Source organism: Gossypium hirsutum, chromosome A11 (genome assembly GCF_007990345.1).
Source record: "Gossypium hirsutum isolate 1008001.06 chromosome A11, Gossypium_hirsutum_v2.1, whole genome shotgun sequence".
Classification (NCBI taxonomy): Eukaryota; Viridiplantae; Streptophyta; class Magnoliopsida; order Malvales; family Malvaceae; genus Gossypium; species Gossypium hirsutum.
The window spans coordinates 5,409,076-5,431,146 of NC_053434.1; the positions used below are offsets into that span (position 1 = coordinate 5,409,076).

Genomic DNA, 22,071 nt, shown 5'->3' on the forward strand with positions numbered 1-22,071 from the left:
GTTATGTTAGCTTTTTATTTTTACATAATACTAAAAAAACTCGTTTTATTTTAATTTATAAGTTTAATAGCTATCGTTTGTATCAAGATTGAATTAAAAAAAACATAAGAACTCAATATGATCAAATTAAAGAATATTAACTAAATTCACAACTTACGCATAGTATGAGACTAATAAGAATATTTAACTTAATAAATATAACTGTTACCATTTGAGTCAGGATTAAAATTGATAAAATTAGAATATAATGACTAAATTTACAATTTTCATATAGTATAGAGTTTGATAGCAGAATTTAACATCTTTTTAAGTTATATATCTTAACACGAACATACAGCATAAGTACCGTAAAAGAAAGTAACGTTGGCTTAATTGGCACGATATTTCCATGCCTAAATGCAAAAGAGATGGCACATTGGCAATGGGTAAACCAAGCACGTGTGGATGGATCGTTGGATCCATAGTGTGATGCGAGTTGATTCACTCAAATCTTACATTACAATTGATACAATTTCTATGAGATTTAATAGATACTAGAGACTTTTGGTCACGCCGGGATGACCCAAGAATGCACTTCGGCTTTGAATTTTTTTATAAATCGAGCCGTGGTTTGATTGCTATATAAATAATTCTATTTATATTCCGAATTTACTTGTTAGTCATAATAAAATTATTTCAATGATGAAAATCGTAAATAAAATTTAATAAAATAAAAAGAGGATTGTTATTTATTAGTAGGGATGACAATAGAAAAAAACAGATCATTTTTTACTTGTCTCAATTTCAACTTGAACTTTGTACTTCTTGCCCCGATCATGACCCAAATTTATTTTATTAAGAAATTTCAATTTCACCCCAACTTCAACCTTGAAATAGCTTCCCAATTTCCTGAACTAGCCCAAAGTTTTAAATGTTATTTTTTTATAAAATTAAACCAAATATATAATATAAAATTATTATAAAATATAAAAAAGTATAAAAATTATATAAAATATAAAATTAGTTATAAAGTTAAAAGAGGGGTATCTACATAAATACATATCAAGACAAGAAGTGACATATTTGACTTCAACTTAATCTTGATATTTTAAATATTGATTTATTAATACATTAATTTTTATAAAATTAAACTAAATATATATTAAAACATATTTTAAAAGGGTAAATTATAAAAATAGTCACTTTTGTTTACCTCAGATTGAATTTTAGTCACTTATGTTTGAAATGTTATGTTTTAGTTACTTACGTTATTGTTTTGTTACAAAGTAGTCACTTTACCGTTAAACTCCATTACCTCCTTAACGACAGTCCTACGTGGCAATTTAAATGAATTTTAATTGCCAACTTAAATGCCCAATTACTGGGATGAAAATAGGTTTTTAATTAAATAAGTTTAATTTAGACTGCCACGTAGGACATCCAAATTGGCATTTAAAACCCATTTAGATTGTCACGTAGGACCATCGTTAGGGAGGCAAAGGAGCTTAACGGTAGAGTGACCACTTCGTAACAAAACAATAACATAAGTGACTAAAACATAACATTTCAAATATAAGTGACTAATATGTAATCTGAGACAAACAAAAGTGACTATTTTTACAGTTTACCCATTTTAAAATTATCAAATTACAATAAAATATATAATAATATTTATAAAATTAGCTAAAAGGTAAAAAAAATTATAAAAAAATTTTAAAAATTAATTAAGTGTTGATAGTTAATTTACACTCAATCAAACTCTTATTGATCCCATAAATTAATTAAGTTAACATTAATTGTTAAATTTAGCTGTGGTGATAAAAGATAATAATATATGGCAATGACATGCCAAGTGGAATAGATGCTAGCACAACATATTATCATATTAACAAATATAAAAAAATATAATAAAAATATATAAAAATATAAAAAAGGTTACACTTAATACAAAAAAAAACTATAAAAATTTTAAAAATTTATAAAAGAAGTATAAACGTTATACAAATTAAACTAAAGAAATATATAAATAACCTAAATAATTTTCAGTACCAAAGATTGTAACCTACGAATAGAAGTGATCAATAACTTACGAAAAGAAATCGATAAAAACTATGATGAGGCTTCTATGGTGACCCAACTCTAAGATTCAAACTAGAGAGATAGGAAAGAAATAAGGAAAATGTTTTTTTTTTCCGAAAAAATAACTAGATTCATAAAATGTAAAAAAAGTCAAATTCGATACATAATACAATTTTGTTTATCAACTAGTAAACATCATTCGAAAGAGAATTAGATTAGAAATTACTTCCTAATTAGATTTGTGCATTGAGGCATTTGTTCCCTTCCCAAAAAAATAGAGCAAAGGTTTAATAATAAAAAATTATTAGAGCATCTTGCACCAATCAAAGGGGGGAGAATAAGATTAATAGAGTTATTATTAGTCGTAGCCGTACGATAATAATGGTGGTGGCATCAACTTCAGTCTCCAGGTCGTTAATATTCAATGATGTTACTAGTTGGAACTGCCCACAATTCAGCTTAAACACTACTAGCACAAGGGATATGTTTATAGAAGCTAATCACCTAATTACCTCGATGGTAGCTTGAACACTACTAGCACAAGGGATATGTTCACCCAATTACCTTAATGGTCACAAATGAGTGCACCTGATCCCACCTTGTTTAGGTTTCCAAGAGCTTAACCATCAGTATAAAGTTTGACTAGATTCTATCGTACAGTTTTCAAAAAATCGGAGTAAAAGATAGAAGAGAAATACATTATATTATAAAAGATGAGACAACGAGTTCCCCTATTGCATATAAAAGAAAAATAGAAGGGGAAGTAGCATTTTCTTTACCTAAATATTATAAAATATAAATTATTTATTTAAATAATATGTGTTTAAAATTATATATTGCGTTTAGAATTATTTACTTAAATAATGCTATAAAAATATTTTTATTAATATATTATCCACCTGTTTTTTTAATAGGTAAACTACGTTCATAATTTCTAAATTATAAATAAAATTTCATTGATGACTTAATTAAAGAAAAAGTACAATTTAGTTATTAAAATTTTCGAAATTATTTTTTTATCAGTTAATTTATATATTTTAATCAGTATAATAATTTTAGTATTCAATTTTTATAATTTCCGTCAATTTCCTAAAAAAATACCACAGTATCCGAATCGAACGGTCGAGTTGGGGGAATTTCGCCGTCCCGAGTTGTTTCTTGTTAGGGACCAAAGACCTAGCTTTAGCTCTCTCCCAAAGGCCACCAAAAAGAAAAACAGAAAACAATTCTAAAGTAACCGCTTAGGAACCTTCACTCTTCAGAGCATCCATTGTTATCCCCAAGTAGCTTTAGTACTCTACCACCGAAATCCAACCCTTAAAACAATACCATTTGCAGAGTGGAAATGGGCATCTACGCCATGGATTTTGCACTCAAATTCAACCATTCTATTTTCTCTACTCCATACCCACCTAAACCTTCACCCAAATGTAGATTTCTAACCGCAAGATGCTCCCTCCCTCTCTCCTCTGACGGTGCCGCCACTGGTAAACTTTTTTTCTTTTTCACTCTTTGCTTCTAAAATTTCTCTCTCTCTCTCTCTCTCTCTCTCTCTCTCTCTCTCTCTCTCTCTCTCTCTGTGTCTTTTTTATCAATAAATAAATAAAAGTTGAAAAATCTTTGGGTATCGGGTGGTTTTAGGGTTGGCAGAGAGGCCATGGAAGGTAGCGGATGCTAGGCTGGTTCTTGAAGATGGTTCTATTTGGAGGGCCAAATCTTTTGGTGCCTCTGGTACCCAAGTTGGCGAAGTGGTTTTCAACACTTCTTTAACAGGGTAACATGATATATATATATAGTATTTTGAATTTCAATTTCTCTTCATACCTTCAATTTCTCTTCATACCTTTTAACTAAATTAAAGAATTTTGCACTTGTTCTAATCTTGTGTATGAACAATGGAGTGCCGAAATAAGGTGAGATTAGATAAATTAAGGTTTTGTTAAAAAAATAAACTTTAAACAATGTTCAGTAAGATTATATAGTGTTTGGACAATAATGGTTGAAATTACATGCTGCTTCTTTTACTTTATTGTTATTTTTAAAGGGTGTTTAGTGCTGTCATTGCCTTTACAGTGTAGTTGCTTAACTTTTTATCTGTTATGCCTTTATTTTGGATATTGCCATGGTGTAAATTATGTGGACTTAGGTGCATAGTTTAATGCATGGCCAAATTAATTCTTGTTCAGGTATCAGGAAATTCTAACAGATCCTAGTTACGCTGGTCAGTTTGTCTTGATGACCAATCCACATATTGGCAATACCGGAGTAAATTTTGGTAAGTAAATTTCACTTGCCGAATCATTGCATTTCTGAATTTTTGAAAACTTTATGTTTTCTGATGTTGATGCATACCACATCAGATGATGAAGAATCGAGGCAGTGCTTTCTTGCTGGTTTGGTGATCAGAAGTCTAAGTATTACGTAATTTAATTTCTTAGATATACCCTTTTTACTTGTTTGGCATGAAAGGTTTGCTTATTTGAGTTATCAAATTTTAATTAAATGTTTTGCAGAACTTCCAATTGGAGATGTGTGGAATCGCTTGGTGATTATTTAGCGGAAAGAAATGTTATGGGAATTTGTAAGTCATAATACATGTAACTTGGTGTCTAGTTAAGAATCTGCTCCGACCTATTTTCATCTTTTGATGCCTTTATAAAATGGCAGATGATGTTGACACACGTGCAATCACCCGTAGATTGAGGCAAGATGGAAGTCTTATTGGGGTTTTGAGCACTGAACAATCTAGAAGTGATGATGAACTTTTGGAAATGTCACGTTCATGGGACATTGTAGGTAAGATTGAGATACCCCTATCTTATTTGAAAGCTATGAGCACTTTTATATGGATAAAATCAGTTGTATCTATATTATTCTCATATTTATTTCACAGATATTGATTTAATAAGTGGTGTTACCTGTAATGCCCCGTACGAGTGGGTTGATGAAACAAAATTGGAATGGGACTTCAACTCCGATGGAAGAGATAGAGATACCTATAGAGTTAGTAGTACTTTTTAAAGTTAATGTTGGAGAATTTAGATCCTTGTTTTGTGTCTGCTCTTATACTTCTCGGTTTCCTTTTGAATTGAAGGTTATTGCCTATGATTTTGGGATTAAACATAATATACTTCGACGCTTAGCATCTTATGGCTGTAAAATCACTGTTGTCCCATCCACATGGCCAGCAGCCGAAACCCTTAAGCTGAAGCCGGACGGAGTTCTTTTCAGCAATGGTCCGGGAGATCCATCTGCGGTTCCTTACGCTGTTGAGACAGTCAAGGAAATTTTAGGGAAAGTTCCTGTTTTTGGAATTTGCATGGGTCATCAGTTACTCGGGCAGGCTTTGGGTGGTAAAACCTTTAAGATGAAATTTGGCCACCACGGTGGAAATCATCCTGTTCGTAATCTTCGGAATGGCCATGTTGAGATTAGCACTCAGGTGTGTTTAAGTAGCCAAAGTGTTTCCATTGAATAATTAGTTCATGGAGGCATCCCTTTTATGCAATTCCAAGCATTGTGTTTCTGCGTGGGTTTATATTTTACTTTGAGATGAACCAATCCCAACTAAAACTGCACGCTCACACAAGTAATAAAATCAAAAGTTTTACATATTTGCCTAGTATTGCACATATTATTCATATATCTATTGACAATGTATTAGGTATTTAAATGTTTGTATGTATGTCCACTAACTTATTCAGTTCAGTATGTGTTTAAAGTCATAACATCTCTTTCGGTTTGTGTTTTTGACATCGGAGTTCATGAATTGGCAGAACCACAACTATGCAGTCGATCCAGCCTCACTCCGTGAGGGTGTGGAAGTGACTCATGTTAATCTCAATGATGGAAGCTGTGCTGGTCTAGCTTATCCTGCTTTAAGTATTATGTCTCTTCAATACCATCCTGAAGCATCCCCGGGACCTCATGATTCAGATTGCGGTAAGAATTTCTTTACTAGTCTTTCTCCTTTTAACCAAGATTGTAATTTTCTATTTCGTTAAAGAAAGATCTCTTTGCTCAAGTCAAGTTAATTTCTTTGTACAGCTTTTAGAGAATTCATAGAGCTTATGGAGTCAACAAAACAAGCTGCTTGAAGGAACCTGTAACGTCAGGTTGTTTCAATTTTTAAGGTATTAGTATCGTAGTAAATGTGCTTTCTTCTCAGCTGTGGTTCCTTTGGTATGTGCTTTACCTGGCTATGGAACTATTTCTTTTATGAAATAGTTTTAGATAATTCGAATGTTGTCTATGTTTGAACTTACTTGATGGATCCTGTTTTAGTTTTAGCATTATTATATTGTCCTAAAAGTGAGGCAGCATTTTCGTTTTCTAAGATAAACCATTCTCCTTCCGTTTTAATTTGGTGGGAGTAGAAATCCTGGTTTTAAGGTAGTCAGGTCTAGTCGAATGGCAAATAGGGTGCCGCTGTTGTAGTAAGTTGTAAGGTATATTTCACTTGGCTCGGTTGGGTTTTATTATCCGTAATAAAATCTGTTTATTAAAAATATAACTGTATTAACATCCAAATCTTAGTTAAATGACATTATTTGTCAGATATTTAATTCTACATGTTGCAGCTCATTTTCTTAAATAAAATTTTAAACAGTATTTCGAGTTTTATTAGTAAATTCAAAAGAATGGTTTTGAATTTTATTAGTAAAATTAAAGTGGACTTCGAGAAATTGAGGTTACTTTCGCTGTGAATCTGATGAAATTGACGAAGATGGTATTATAACACTCCATTCGAAAATGATATTCGATTCACTGCTATCCTTGCCACACAAAAACGGTTGAAATATCAAGACCGCTCCACAAAATTTGACTCACACATCGAAACAAAACCATGGTCATCACAATTAAACAGGTTTATACCTGATGAATTCAAGGTAACCAAAGGATTCACAATATGATTCCAAAACCAGCCATTAAATATAATTTTCCCAGAAGTTTGACCGCAAGCTGACACTAACTTTTTTTTTTTTAAATCTCGTACAATAATAGCTATTAACATTAATGTTCTCAAAACCCTTGAATATTAAATAAATAAAAAAATAAAAGCACCACAATCCAGTCTCCCGCTCCAAACATCCTTTTAAGCAGCATGGTTCAAAGATGGATTGTAGGGAAGGAATTAAGCACCAATTGTCCGTCCACCGCCATCTCCTTAGGGCCCATCAGCTTAATGGTGGTGATACGGTGAAAGGCTAAAATAATAATACGTCAATATCAGGTACACCATCCTACAATGATCCCTAACTTCCCGCACATAAACCAGACTTTTGAGTTCACTTGACACGGCACACCAAAAAAGAGCCAACTAAATGCAAAATGTAGATCACCATCAAAAGCAATTACAAAACTTAGAAGCACTTCCTGTGGACAATGGATGGACCGGATTCATCATACTCACCCTTGGAAATCCACATCTGTAAAGCAAGAACGTCAGTGTCGGACAACCATCAAACAAAAGAAGTAGAGCCAAATATAAAAAAATATATATTTACCTGCTGGAAGGTGCTGAGTGATGCCAAGATAGATCCTCCAATCCAGACACTGTACTTTCTCTCTGGTGGCGCAACGACCTTAATCTTCATGCTGCTTGGAGCAAGTGCAGTGATCTCCTTGCTCATGCGGTCTGCAATACCGGGGAACATGGTTGAACCCCCACTGAGCACAATGTTACCGTAGAGATCCTTCCTGATATCCACATCACACTTCATGATAGAGTTGTAGGTAGTTTCATGGATTCCAGCAGCTTCCATCCCGATGAAAGATGGCTGGAAGAGGACTTCCGGGCAACGGAATCTCTCAGCTTCAATAGTAATAACTTGTCCGTCAGGCAACTCATAGTTCTTCTCAACAGATGAGCTGCTCTTGGCAGTCTCCAGCTCCTGCTCATAGTCCAGGGCAACATAAGCAAGCTTCTCTTTCATGTGACGGACAATTTCCCGTTCAGCAGTGGTGGTGAACATGTAACCTCTCTCGGTAAGAATCTTCATCAAGGCATCGGTTAGATCACGACCTGCAAGGTCAAGACGGAGGATGGCATGTGGAAGGGCATATCCTTCATAGATTGGCACGGTGTGAGAAACACCATCACCGGAATCCAGCACAATACCTGTTCCAATAGAGGGATAATCCAGTGTCAACATGATTCGAAAATATCATTAAAATGAGAAAAGCTCATAGAAGTTTCAAGTCTAACAAACCTGTTGTACGACCACTGGCATACAGAGAGAGAACGGCCTGGATGGCAACATACATAGCAGGTACATTGAAGGTCTCAAACATGATCTGAGTCTCTTTTCTCTATTGGCCTTGGGGTTGAGAGGTGCTTCCGTGAGTAGCACAGGGAGCTCCTCAGGAGCAACACGGAGTTCGTTGTAGAATGTATGATGCCAGATCTTTTCCATATCATCCCAGTTGCTCACAATACCATGCTCAATAGGATATTTCAAAGTAAGGATACCTCCTTTAGATTGTGCTTCATCTCCTACATAGGCATCCTTCTGACCCATCCCAACCATAACACCAGTGTGCCGGGGACGACCAACGATACTGGGAAAAACTGCCCTTGGAGCATCATCACCAGCAAAACCGGCCTACATTACAGACAAAATTAGCTTAACCATAAGTTACTTTTCATAAAGAAATAAACAATAACCGAGATTATGACTCAGGTCTAGAAGTGTTCATAGACCGGCCAGGTTTGTGTATGATATCATCATAATTCTTATGTGCCCAAGCTCGGCTTAGTCCATAATATGATCTCATATTTTACCCAAATCTACCAATAGTATTTTCTATTTCTTAAAATATATTTTTTTTGGGTATTCTTCATGTCCATGTTTATGGTCCTTGTTCATGGATTATAGATACCTTTCCCAACAATGTCGTTTCCAAGGTCTAAATCTATGTCTCCTCTCTTGAGTGCAATATGCCTTACCATTGATTTAGAAAATTAATGTTTAAATTATAGTATTATATATGTATCTATTATATCTATAAATTATATAATGTAAATGAGCTGAGCTGCATTCAGGCTTTGAATGTAGAAGCCTGAGCTAAGCCCACTTAAACAGATTTTATCCTTGTCCAAGTCTAAAAGCTAGGTGTCAGGTTTGCTTTGGTCTAAAAAATAACTAACCTTCACCATTCCAGTTCCATTATCACAGACGAGGGGTTGAATAGCCTCACCGTCGGCCATCTTTTACAATACTGAAAATAAGAATCTAGGTAGTGAGTACAGCAAAATCACTTGACAACGCGGGTTCTGTGCCCTTCAACTAATCTAAACAAGCTAAATTAAAGACATTTGACAAATCAATTTCTAGTTTCTCTAAATAGAAAAATAAAAAATAAAAACAGAAACACTTAGACTCCATTTGTTTGCCAGTAAAATAATTTCCGAAAAATAATTTCTGAAAAATGATTTACTTTTCTGAAAATGATTTACTTTTCTGGTGTTTGGATGAACCTGCAAAAAATATTTTCTATTGTTTGACAGATTTACTGAAAAGCTATTTTAAAAAATTTATATATTTAAGAATTTATTATCTTTTTATTGTTTGATTGAGTTTATTATATATATTAATAAATTTATATTTTAAATTATTTTTACATATATTACAATGATTTATTTATTTAATATATAATAATGCTCAATTATTAAACTAAAATATTAACCGTCATAAATTGAAAACAACCAAAGTTAAATAAATTATTTGTAATTGTGTTATAAAAAAAAAATAAAAAACAAGGATTGAATAATTATATATTAACTTCCAAACCACAATTAATACTAGAAATTAGTAATCCCAATAACATTAATTCTTAACACCTTCCATGAAAATACTTCGACATAGCACTACCATTAACATTTTCACCAAACAGTTAATGCTGGAGCAGTCCGTCTGTTAGATGTTACTCTAAGCTCCTATTCGGATTTGCTCGGCAAGAACGACTTGACACAATTGTTCTTTAAAGGCCTGCATCAAGACTCATTAAGTAAACTGGTCAAAGCTTAAATGCAGAAATACGAGAGACAGAAGTAACCATGCAATTCTCAATGAGACTTTTGTGTGGTAGAACTTAAAATGTATAATTAGTATCGAACAAGGTCAGAATAAGAATGAATCGGAACTAAATTAGAAGTAAACGAATCCCGAAACAACTGACCTTTCAGAAGTTAATAGCTACATTGAGCTGTCAAGTATTGTGACAATGGGGTTTGCTATAATCTTCAATTCTCAATTGCAGCATCAAACACGTCGAAGGGAAACCTCCAACTGCTCTATCCTCTTAGCCAGATCATGCTTCCCACAATTCTTTAAACCATCGGTAACCATATCAAAGCACCTTGAAATTGGTGCTAATCCCAGCTCAGTCATCTCCACCAAATAATTTGCTGCCTCTACAAATCTGCCTCCACGTCCACACATTGTTATCAACATTGTATAGACCGGTCTGTTTGGAGCATGACCCTTGATTTTCATCTCACCGAAAAAGCTAAATGCATCATCAAACTGCCCTTTCCTACACAAGCCTTTGATTATAGGTGCATACAAACTAGGGAATGGCTTATAACCTTGTTCAATTGAATTATTTAAAAGTCTAAATGCCTCGTCAATCCTACCGACTTTTGAAGCTGCAGGTATCAATATTTTGTAAGTAATAATATCCGGACAAAGCCCCAATTTACAAACACTATGATACATATCGATGCAGAAATCAATCTCCTCAGTTTTACAGATTGTTTCCACCAAAGAATTAAATGTAGCAATGTCAGGCACAAACCCTTCCTTGGTCATTCTTCTTACCATTTTCTTGGCTGATTCAAGATAACCTGCATTCAACAAACCTTCTATCAACAAATCTCGACCTCTAACCGGAGGATTAAACCCCTTCTTACTCATGTCCTCCAAGAAGTCTTGCGCTTCCTTCATCTTCCCAGAGGAACACCATCCATTCACCAGAACTGTGTATGTCCTCTTGTCTGGTACCTCACCTTTCCTAATCATCCTCCGGATTAATGCATATGCTCCATGGAACATCTTCACCTCACAAAGTGCAACGAGCAATGAATTGTAAACGCTAACGGTCTGTTTGCAACCTAAATTAGTGCTTTTGTTGAAAACTTCCACAGCCTGGTCTATGAGGCCGTTCTTCCCGTACTCTTCAATGATAAAAGAAAGGGTATCACAAGAAAGGCTAAGCTGCTGCTTTTGCATTTGTTGAATGGTTTTCCACATGGATTCATACTTCCTATGGAGAATGAGGATCTTGACTAGCTCCTCAAATTCGACGGAGGTGGGGATGTAGTGGGAACGGGCCCATGAGAAGAAGCGAAGAGATTCTGTAGGGGAGTTTGAGCAGGAACGAAGTACGCGGAATACAAGTTCAGAGTTCACAGAAAGGTTCATGTGGTTGAGAGTGCGCTCTGGATGAACTTCACGACGAACAATGTTGGAAATGTGGTGGATAGCTGCAAAATAGTCATCTTTTGAAACAAAAGTACCTTGGAGAGAATTTACTGAGGTTAGGGTCCTAAAGGAACAGAGAATGTTCTGGGATCTATTTCCATATTTGTGGAGCAGCTGTGCAGACCGAAGCATTTGCAGTAGAAATTACAGTCCAGAAACCTCCATTTCCACCTTGATACTCATTACTTGACTGAACCAACAGAGGAATATTATGCTGCAAGTTCAAAGAACTTTCGAACTATAACAAGGAATAAACAGAAAATACCAATCACATGTACCACATTGAAAAGGAAACAAGACAAGATGACAAAAATCAATTGTAAAGAAACTCACTCTTATCATACATTAACATATAAACATATTAAGTTCACTTCTATGAGTCCTAAGTTTTGCAGTTGTTGCTTCTTTAGACCTAGCCCTCTAGGGCAAAAAGAATTTGAGCTACATTTCGCTAACACCAAAGAGAAATGCATAAAAATGGTATACTGAGCATCAGAAAATGGCATTTCTTAAAATCATTTCACATTAGCAACTTGTTTGATATCCAAAATTGAACGATGAACTGAATTTGTAAATTTCTTATTCCACTCTCATGTTCATTCAAATTGAGCATGTTTTCAAGCTTTCAACAACAAGGCATCGTAGGTAACCCATAGAAACAGAACAATTAAAGAAGAAAAAAAACCAAATAACATAAAACAAATAGCTCCATAAAATTGCCTGCATAGTTTAACATTCGGATACAACTATTAAACATAACCCAGTTTGAGAAAGCAAAGCTCAATAATTGAAAATGACATTTTCTAAGAAAAGAAGTTGGTTTTATCCATTAAAGCTAAATAACCATTAATAAATTCATCACTTTTAACCCATGTATATAACTTCTTATATCAAAGAAGAGATTGACAATCTTAAAGAAAGTCGAACAGAAGCTTAAAGGTAGAGGCTTTGAATAACTCAATTACACAGATCGGCAGATTTTGAAGAAAAATAAAAGCAAAGTAAAAGGTTTACCTGAGTAAACAAAAGAACGAAGGAGGAGCTTCAGAGAAAGAGAGAGAGGGAAGAAGAAAAAGCAGAAGAAGAAGCAAAAACGACGACGCTTTTTTCCCCTTTTTCAGTTTTTCTCTCTTCTCGTAGTTGTTGTGCAGCTGCTGGAGGCGTAAATACAATGTGTAAGAAGAAAAAGATAACAGGTATTTATGCATCTGCCCTTTTTTCTTTTTGCATAACCACGAGTGATATTATTTTTAACGTTTTAAAAATAAAATGTTTTTTTATTTATTTTAAAAGAAACTTTATTTAATAAATATATTTGAGATATATCATATTGGGTACCTATATTTTCATAAAATATTCAATGTGGTACCTTCACTTTAAAAATGTCCAATGAAATACTTGAACTATCAATATATATTTTATTATGGTTCTTATACTTTCATAAAATGTTAAATGGTTAACCAGATGTTTAATTATTTATTTTTTTGTTTTATTTAATTTTTCACAATAATGTTATAGTATTCACATGGACTTGATGATTTGAAAAAAGAAAACTCTATGTGTCAAATTTTAATTGATTGATTTAGCAATTCAAAAATAATGTTAATATCATGTACTATAATAGAACACATATTAATAATTCAGGTATCACATTGGACATTCTAAAATATAAGTACCACATTGAACATTTTATAAAAGTACAAGTATCATAATAAAATACATATTGATAGTTTAGGTATCAAATTAGACATTTTCAAAGTATATTTACCATATTAAACATTTTTATGAAACTACATGCACCAAATATGAAATTATCCCACTATATTTTTATTTATAAATAATTTTAATAATTAGGTCGACGTTATTTAATTGCTATAATTTAGGTCGCTTTAATATTTTCTGAATTAATCCTACGGATTAATTTTTTCTTTAATTATTTTTTTAAAAGTCTTTTAAATTGATAAATTACAGTAATTTAAATTAAATTTTTGGTTATCTAATTTTAAAAATTTATTATATAATGACTTATATTAAGTCGAATCCCTAAAATTAAAAGATAAAATTAAAATTTACATACTAAACCATTATATAAAAATTATTATTGTATAAGATTTTTTGTTTTAGTTTAAGATTATAGTAATTTCCGAGTCTGCTTAATAGCACGGGTTAGGGTTTTTCAAACCGTTAGAAATTGAAGTAGACGGTAATGTTGGTACACAACGTCAAAGAAAAATTAAAACATTTATTGCTTTCTTCTACTTGGTAGATGGTCTTGGTCAAGGCGCATATATATATAAAAGAAAGAAATGATAATATTCTTAAATTAATTTCAACATTAGTTGACAGTTTTTCTTTTATTCAATTTAATCTTGATTTTAAATATAATTTATTAATGTTATTGAATTGAGTTAATATTTTTCTAACCTCTAATCATTAATGTTTTTGCATGTATTATATATGTATAATTCAATTAACTTGGTTATTGTGATAGTGTGTTTGGGTCGACCAGAAGCAAATATTTTTTCAAGAAACGAGGAAATAAATAAATATAACATTTATACCATTTGTTCATGGTATATTTTCATCATAAGTCAGTCGGGGTTTACTTGCATTTTTAATTTACATTATTAATCCTTTGTATTTTACATATGTCACAAATTAATCTTATTAATTAGTACTATTTTTAAAAGAAGGTTTAAGGGTGTAAAAAGCTCTCGCACTTTAAAAATAAAAACAATTAAAAAAAATTTATCACTCAATTTGGTACCTAAACTGTCAAAATGCATCCAAAATGCCTTTTTAACGATCAAATGGCTTTTTTAATACATTTTGGTAGTTTAGGTACCCAATTGAGTCAAATGATCTTTTTTATGCATTTTGACAGTTTAGATACGCAAAAAAAAGAGGAAAAAAAAAGAGCAATGACTTAATTTCTTTTAAAGTTTGGAGTTTTTTGCACTCTTTAAGCCTTAAAAGAAATGAATTTCATCTATTTTTTACAATTATTTTAAAACTAATACAAAATGTTAGAATATTTGAAGTAAAAGTGTATGGAAATAAATAATGAAATTTAAATATATTAAAAATGTATTAAATATTAATATTAAAAAGTTTTTTAAAATCTTAATATTTTAAAATTTAATTATTTAAGGCAGAATATTTGATGCATTATTATCAGTACATAGGTTTCATGTATCATCAATTAATAATAAGAAGACACATTATCACTTATGTAAAACAAAAAATATTGAAGGGTTTAAAAATAAATATAAATAAATTTATCTTTTTAAAAAATAAATATTAATTATCATCATTAAACATAAAAATACAAAAAAAAATCAAATACGAAATTTGAAATCCAAAACCTCAAAACCAAAATCTGAAACCAAAAAACCTAAACCTAAAACTTGAAAGAAAAATAACAAATATCATTAATACTTAATTGTGTTTAATAAGTTAATATTATTTATTTTCAAGTCTTTCACTGTTTTTTTATTTTACATTGTGTGGTTTTATTATTAATTAATGGTGTAAAATTGTGCAAACCTGGATTACCACAGCAATTAAGATATTATTAAATTTTTTCGTTCAGTTTCGTAGTGTTCTCACTTTATTTCTCATTTAAATGCATTTCAAAAAGATCCAAAACCCTGGCCATATCTAAAGAAGAAATATTTAACTGAAAAACCAAAAAAAAAAAAGCCCAGGTAGGACCAAAATTTAACAATATCATGTTATTAAAATAATATAATCATCAAAGCTGATATTAAATTATTACAATAACAAGAATTCATAAGACAAATGACATTGTAATTCATGAATAATCTGATGAATTGTTTTTTTTTTCTTTTAATTAATAGTTTCTATTCTCAACCAGCATGCGCACATCATTACACAGCAGACTCCGATAGCCATTTAGCCATATAATCACCAATCGTGTTATAGACCCTCGGCACCTTTTCAAGTTCGACCTCCCAGCGCCGTTGTAGCAGCACCATAATCCTCCGAACCAGTGAGCAATCATGCCAGCCATCAGTTGCAGCACCTCATTGTTGTTGCTCTCGACTATCAACTGTCGATAAACTTTATCCAAACCAGCAAGAACCACCCACAACTCCAAGTGGAGAACCACCGCTATGCCAAGCTGCCTAGTAAACACAACAATCCGGCTTAAATGGCAATTGATTGTATCTTGAAGTAAATAGTTTATTACGTCTTGTTTCTTTTCGTTTGTAATGAGATTATTAAGATTTTGTTTTCATTGAAAATTTTATGATATTTTGTTATTTTTCATGTTAGATTCTAGTTATGAATGTGCTTTCTCTTTGGAGCTTGGATAAATTTCAACATTTTTGTAGTCAGAAATTGCATTAATAAGATTGAAGTTATTAGTTTATTGCATCTGGTTTTTCTTTTCATTATAATGAAATTAGTAGGATTCTATCTTCATTGAAAATTATATGAATTTTTTTTTCTATGTTTCTAATTGACAATATACTTTCTTTTTAGATCTTGACATGTTTTAACATTTTTGCAGTTACAATTTGCCTTAAACAAGATTGAAATAATTACTTTTGTAATACTTCAGAGTTAATTGCATTTTGATAAATGGATATATTTTATATAACTTTTCAAAAATAGGACTAAATTAACTTTTTTTTAGAATTAATATTAAATTGGGACTAAATTTAATAGTGTCAGTATATTTAATGCGGACTCGTATTTGAGGTTCCGTCCGCGGTGAATCTGATGAAAATTTGATGAAGATAGTGACTATAGCACTGAATTTGAAAATGAGATTTGATTCAGAGCTATCCTTTCCACACAAAAATGGTGGAATTATCAAGGGAGCTATCCATTCCACACAATTAAACAGGTTTATACCCGATGAACTCAAAGCATAAAAGGATACACAATATTCCAAAACCAGGTATTAAATATAAGTTCCATAGAAGTTTGACCGCAAACTGACACTAATTTTTCAAAAAAAAATCTCGTACAATAATAGCTATTAACATTAATGTTCTCAAAACCCTTGAATATTAAATAATAAAATAAAATAAAATAAAAAAGCACCACAATCCACTCTCCAGCTCCAAACATCCTTTTAAGCAGCAACATGGTTCAAAGATGGATTGTAAGGAAGGAATTAAGCACCAATTGTCCGCCCACCGCCATCTCCATAGGACCCATCATCTTAATGGTGGTGATACGGTGAAAAGCTAAAATAATAATACGTCAATATCAAGTACACCATCCTACAATGATCCCCAACTCCCCCACATAAACCAGACTTTGGAGTTCACTTGACACCGCACACAAAAAAAGCCAACTAAATGCAAAATGTAGATCACCATCAAAAGCAATTACAAAACTTAGAAGCACTTCCTGTGGACAATGGATGGACCGGATTCATCATACTCACCCTTGGAAATCCACATCTGTAAAGCAAGAACGTCAGTGTCAGACAACCATCACACGAAAGAAGTAAAGCCAAAAATACAAAAATATTTACCTGCTGGAAGGTGCTGAGTGATGCCAAGATAGATCCTCCAATCCAGACACTGTACTTTCTCTCTGGTGGTGCAACGACCTTAATCTTCATGCTGCTTGGAGCAAGTGCAGTGATCTCCTTGCTCATGCGGTCTGCAATACCAGGGAACATGGTTGAACCCCCACTGAGCACAATGTTACCGTAGAGATCCTTCCTGATATCCACATCACACTTCATGATAGAGTTGTAGGTAGTTTCATGGATTCCAGCAGCTTCCATCCCGATGAAAGATGGCTGGAAGAGGACTTCCGGGCAACGGAATCTCTCAGCTCCAATAGTAATGACTTGTCCGTCAGGCAACTCATAGTTCTTCTCAACAGATGAGCTGCTCTTCGCAGTCTCCAGTTCCTGCTCATAGTCCAGGGCAACATAAGCAAGCTTCTCCTTCATGTCACGGACAATTTCCCGTTCAGCAGTGGTGGTGAACATGTAACCTCTCTCGGTAAGAATCTTCATCAAGGCATCGGTTAGATCACGACCTGCAAGGTCAAGACGGAGGATGGCATGTGGAAGGGCATATCCTTCATAGATTGGCACGGTGTGAGAAACACCATCACCGGAATCCAGCACAATACCTATCCCAATAGAGAGAGAATCCAGTGTCAACATGATTCCAAAATACCATTAAAATGAGAAAAGCTCGTAGAAGCTTCGAGTCTAACAAACCTGTTGTACGACCACTGGCATACAAAGAGAGGACAGCCTGGATGGCAACATACATAGCAGGTACATTGAAGGTCTCAAACATGATCTGAGTCATCTTTTCTCTATTGGCCTTGGGGTTGAGAGGTGCCTCCGTGAGAAGCACAGGGTGCTCCTCAGGAGCAACACGGAGTTCATTGTAGAATGTATGATGCCAGATCTTTTCCATATCATCCCAGTTGCTCACAATACCATGCTCAATAGGATATTTCAAAGTAAGGATACCTCTTTTAGATTGTGCTTCATCTCCTACATAGGCATCCTTCTGACCCATCCCAACCATAACACCAGTGTGCCGGGGACGACCAACAATACTGGGAAAAACTGCCCTTGGAGCATCATCACCAGCAAAACCAGCCTGCATTACAGACAAAATTAGCTTAACCATAATATACTTTTCAGAAAGAAATAAGCAATAACCGAGATTTATAACTCAGGGTTAGAGGTGTTCATAGAAAGGGCCAGGTTTGTGTATGATATCATCATAATTCCTATGTGCACAAGCTTGGCATAGTCCAAAATATGATCTTAAATTTTACTCAAATCCACCAATACTACTATTTTTTAAAATATAGTTTTCATTTAATATTTAGTATTTTTTGGTATTCTTCATACCGGTTTTATACTCCATGTTTGAGAATTGTAGTTAAATTATAATATTATATATTTAACTATCATATATATATATAGATTATTTAATAGAAATGAGCTGAGCTGGTTTCAAGCTTTGAATGTAGAAGCCTGCGCTAGGCCCACTTAAAACGAATTTTTTTTTCGTCTAAGCCTAAAGGCCAGGAGTTAGGTTTGCTTTAGTCTAAACATTAACTAACCTTCACCATTCCAGTTCCATTATCACAGACGAGGGGTTGAATATCCTCACCGTCGGCCATCTTTTACAATACTGGAAACAAGAATCGAGGTAGTGAGTGCAGCAAAAAACACTTGTCAACGCGTATTATGTGCCCTTCAACTAATCTAGACAAGTTAAATTAAAGACATTTGACAAATCAATTTCTAGTTTCTCTAAATGGAAAAAGAAGAAGTAAAGAGCAGAAACACTTGGTCAACATTAATTTCTTCAAATACAGAAAATAGAACAGCCCAATGTCCTAGCTGTCTATGAAACAGCGCAAACAACTATAGTAGTTAAAATCGTAGGCAACATTTATTTGTGAGAATCTAATCAAGCTACCGTATAATTCGATGAACAACAAATTGAACCAATTAGAAATAAAGATCGAGATTAGAGCTGTTAAAGCTCTTAAAACAAAAACTTTGAAAAGTATCGAATCTACACAATGAAAGCATTAATCAATACAAGTTGGTCGAAGATCAAGTTCAAAACAAAGAGAAACAATCAATTCTCGTTAGATCTATAAAGAAATAGCAAATGTAATGAAGTGGATCGAGCTAAGTAAAGATCCAGCTACAATAGGAGCAGATCGAGTTAAATCTAACACTCCGAAACGCTTTAGAAGCTTCTAGAACTGTAGATCTCAGTTGCATCATAACCAAAACATCAAACTCAAGCATCAAATACACAGATCTGCAGATTTTGAAGAAAAATAAAAGCAAAATAGAAGATTTACCTGAATAAATGAAAGAACGAAAGAGGAACTTCGGAGAAGGAGAGAGAGCGAAGTAGAAGAAGAAGCAAAAACGACGACGCTTTTTTTCCCCTTTACTCTCTTCTCTGTAGTTGTGGTGCAGCTGCTGGAGACGTAAATGCAGTGTGTAAGAGAAGAAAGAAAACCGGTATTTATCTATCTACAATTTCTTTTCCGCTTTTTTTTTTTGGATAGGATATTTTTTTAATGTTTTAAAAATAAAAAAATTATTTATTTTAAAAGAAATTTTGTTTTAATAAATATATTTGAGATAATAACAATTTTGTACATGTATTTTCTTAAAATGTTCAATTAGGCTCCGTTTATTTGCCAGTAAAATATTTTCCAGAAAATGATTTCTGGAAAATGATTTACTTTTCTGGAAATTATTTACTTTTATTGTGTTTGAATGAATTTGTGTAAAATATTTTCTATTGTTTAGCAGATTTTTTGAAAATATTTTCCTGAAAAGTTGTTTTAAGAAATTTATATATTTAAAAATTTATTATTTTTTCATTATTTGATTGAGTTTATTATATATATTAATAAATTTATATTTTAAATTATTTTTACATATATTGTAATAATTTATTTATAAATAAATAAATCATTTTAAATATATAATAATGTTCAATTATTAAACTAGAATATTAACCATCATAAATTGAAAACAACCAAAGTCAAATAAATTATTTGTAATTGTGTTATAAAAAAATAAAAAAAAAGATTGAATAATTATAAATTAGCTTCCAAACCACAATTAATACTAGAAATTAATAATCCCAATAACATTAATTCTTAACACCTTCCATGAAAATACTTCGACATTGCACTACCATTAACATTTTCACCAAACAGTTAATGCTGGAGCGGTTCGTCTGTTAGATGTTACTCTAAGCTCCTATTCTGATTTGCTAAGCAACAACGACTTGACACAATTGTTCTTGAAAGGCCTGCATCAAGCCTCATTAAGTAAATTGGTTGAAGCTTAAATGCAAAAATACGAGAGACAAAAGTAACCAAGTAATTCTCAATGAGACTTTTGTGTGGTAGAACTTAAAATGTATAACTAGTATCGAACAAGGTCTGAAATAAGAAAAAAACAAAGAGAAAAAAGGGCATGTTGCTGCCATTTTTGAAATGATTTAATATCGCCGAAGTAATGTTTAAACCCAATTATTCAAGGCAAAGATAAAAAATCGGAACTAAATTAGAAGTAAATGAATCTCGAAACAACTTACCTTTCAAAAGTTAATAGCTACATTGAGCTGTCAAGTAATGTTTATTTTTTTGTTTTATTTAAATTTTCACAATAATGTTATAGTATTCACAGACTTGATGATTTGAAAAAAGAAAACTCTATGTGTCAAATTTTAATTGATTGATTTAGCAATTCAAAAATAATGTTAACATCATGTACTATAATAGAACACATATTAATAATTCAGGTATCACATTGGACATTCTAAAATATAGGTACCACATTGAGCATTTTATAAAAGTACAAGTATCATAATAAAATACATATTGATAGTTTAGGTATCAAATTAGACATTTTCAAAATATATTTACCATATTAAACATTTTTATCAAACTACATGCACCAAATATGAAATTATCCCACTATATTTTTATTTATAGATAATTTTAATAATTAGGTCGACGTTACTTAATTGCTATAATTTAGGTCGCTTTAATATTTTCCGAATTCCTAAGGATTAATTTTTTTCTTTAATTATTTTTGTGAAAGTCTTTTAAACTGATAAATTACAGTAGTTTAAATTAAATTTTTGGTTATCCAGTTTTAAAAATTTATTATATAATGACTTATATTGAGTCGAATCCCTAAAATTAAAAAATATAATTAAAATTTACATACTAAACCATTATACAAAAATTTTTATTGTATAAGAGTTTTTGTTTTAGTTTAAGATTATTGTAATTTTCGAGTCTGCTTAATAGCACGGGCTAGGGTTTCTTTCGTCTGCTTAATAGCACAAATATTTCTTTTGGGGTCTGTTTGTTTGGCAGTAAAATGTTTTCCGTAAAATGATTTCTGGAAAATGTTTTACTTTTCTGTAAAATGATTTACTGGAAAATATTTTCTGGTGTTTGGTAAATCTGTGTAAAATATTTTTTACTGTTTGGCAGATTTCCTGAAAATATTTTCCGGAAAAGTTGTTTTTACATATATTAATATATATTTATTAATATATATTAATAAATTGTTTTTACATATGTTGCAATGATTTAATTATAATAATACTCAATTATTAAGCTACAGTATTAATCGTTATAAATTGAAAAAAACTAATATCAAATAAATTATTTGTAATTGTGTTAAAAAAATAAGTATTGAATAATTATAAATTGCTACGAAACCACAATGAGTACTAGAAATAATAATATTATTCAAATATATAATTAATGGTACACCACATAGTAACAACATTGTCTAGTGCATAATATTACACCACATATATCCAAATACATAATTAATGGTACACCACATAGTAAGAACATTGTCCAAGTGCATAATATTACACCACATAAATGTATCAATATCTTCAACCCTGAGAAAATTTTTGAAGCCAAATTTTTTTATGCTTCTTATTTTTAACCAAAAAAATTTTGGCCTCTGATTCATGACTCCCTAGATAATCAA

General features: G+C 32.1%; 4 protein-coding genes across 10 annotated transcripts; 1 reads left to right on the forward strand and 3 right to left on the reverse strand.

The window, feature by feature from the left end:
• The first annotated feature begins 3,146 nt into the window (after positions 1 to 3,146).
• Positions 3,147 to 6,568, forward strand: LOC107899531 (carbamoyl-phosphate synthase small chain, chloroplastic). Its single transcript, XM_016825276.2, has 10 exons — positions 3,147 to 3,545; positions 3,700 to 3,832; positions 4,245 to 4,333; positions 4,419 to 4,479; positions 4,572 to 4,639; positions 4,726 to 4,854; positions 4,952 to 5,061; positions 5,153 to 5,500; positions 5,835 to 6,000; positions 6,106 to 6,568. The coding sequence occupies exons 1-10, from the start codon at positions 3,404 to 3,406 to the stop codon at positions 6,153 to 6,155; spliced, it is 1,296 nt and encodes a 431-aa protein (XP_016680765.1). The 5' UTR covers positions 3,147 to 3,403; the 3' UTR covers positions 6,156 to 6,568.
• Positions 6,569 to 6,893: 325 nt separating this feature from the next.
• On the reverse strand, positions 6,894 to 8,665 carry LOC107899524 (actin-7). The gene is made up of 3 exons (XM_041080745.1): positions 8,271 to 8,665; positions 7,566 to 8,179; positions 6,894 to 7,487 (listed from the first exon to the last, which is right to left on the reverse strand). The coding sequence occupies exons 1-3, from the start codon at positions 8,350 to 8,352 to the stop codon at positions 7,422 to 7,424; spliced, it is 762 nt and encodes a 253-aa protein (XP_040936679.1). The 5' UTR covers positions 8,353 to 8,665; the 3' UTR covers positions 6,894 to 7,421.
• LOC107899495 (pentatricopeptide repeat-containing protein At5g18390, mitochondrial) lies at positions 8,530 to 12,820 on the reverse strand. 6 transcript variants are annotated; one of them, XM_041080743.1, is made up of 4 exons: positions 12,558 to 12,728; positions 10,240 to 11,733; positions 9,209 to 9,279; positions 8,530 to 8,663 (listed from the first exon to the last, which is right to left on the reverse strand). In XM_041080743.1, exon 2 carries the CDS (start codon positions 11,673 to 11,675, stop codon positions 10,323 to 10,325), a length of 1,353 nt encoding a protein of 450 aa, XP_040936677.1. In that variant the 5' UTR covers positions 11,676 to 11,733; positions 12,558 to 12,728; the 3' UTR covers positions 8,530 to 8,663; positions 9,209 to 9,279; positions 10,240 to 10,322. The 6 variants fall into 6 exon arrangements, with proteins under 6 accessions (XP_040936677.1, XP_040936676.1, XP_040936675.1 ...); XM_041080742.1 differs by having other exon boundaries at positions 10,240 to 11,757; XM_041080741.1 differs by lacking the exon at positions 8,530 to 8,663 and adding an exon at positions 9,933 to 10,049 and having other exon boundaries at positions 10,240 to 11,757; positions 12,558 to 12,727.
• Positions 12,821 to 16,461: 3,641 nt separating this feature from the next.
• On the reverse strand, positions 16,462 to 19,577 carry LOC107899518 (actin-7). Of its 2 annotated transcripts, XM_016825257.2 has the most exons (5): positions 19,389 to 19,577; positions 18,630 to 18,700; positions 17,764 to 18,157; positions 17,059 to 17,672; positions 16,462 to 16,984 (listed from the first exon to the last, which is right to left on the reverse strand). In XM_016825257.2, exons 2-5 carry the CDS (start codon positions 18,687 to 18,689, stop codon positions 16,919 to 16,921), a joined length of 1,134 nt encoding a protein of 377 aa, XP_016680746.1. In that variant the 5' UTR covers positions 18,690 to 18,700; positions 19,389 to 19,577; the 3' UTR covers positions 16,462 to 16,918. The 2 variants fall into 2 exon arrangements, with proteins under 2 accessions (XP_016680746.1, XP_040936678.1); XM_041080744.1 differs by lacking the exon at positions 18,630 to 18,700.
• Positions 19,578 to 22,071: the final 2,494 nt, after the last annotated feature.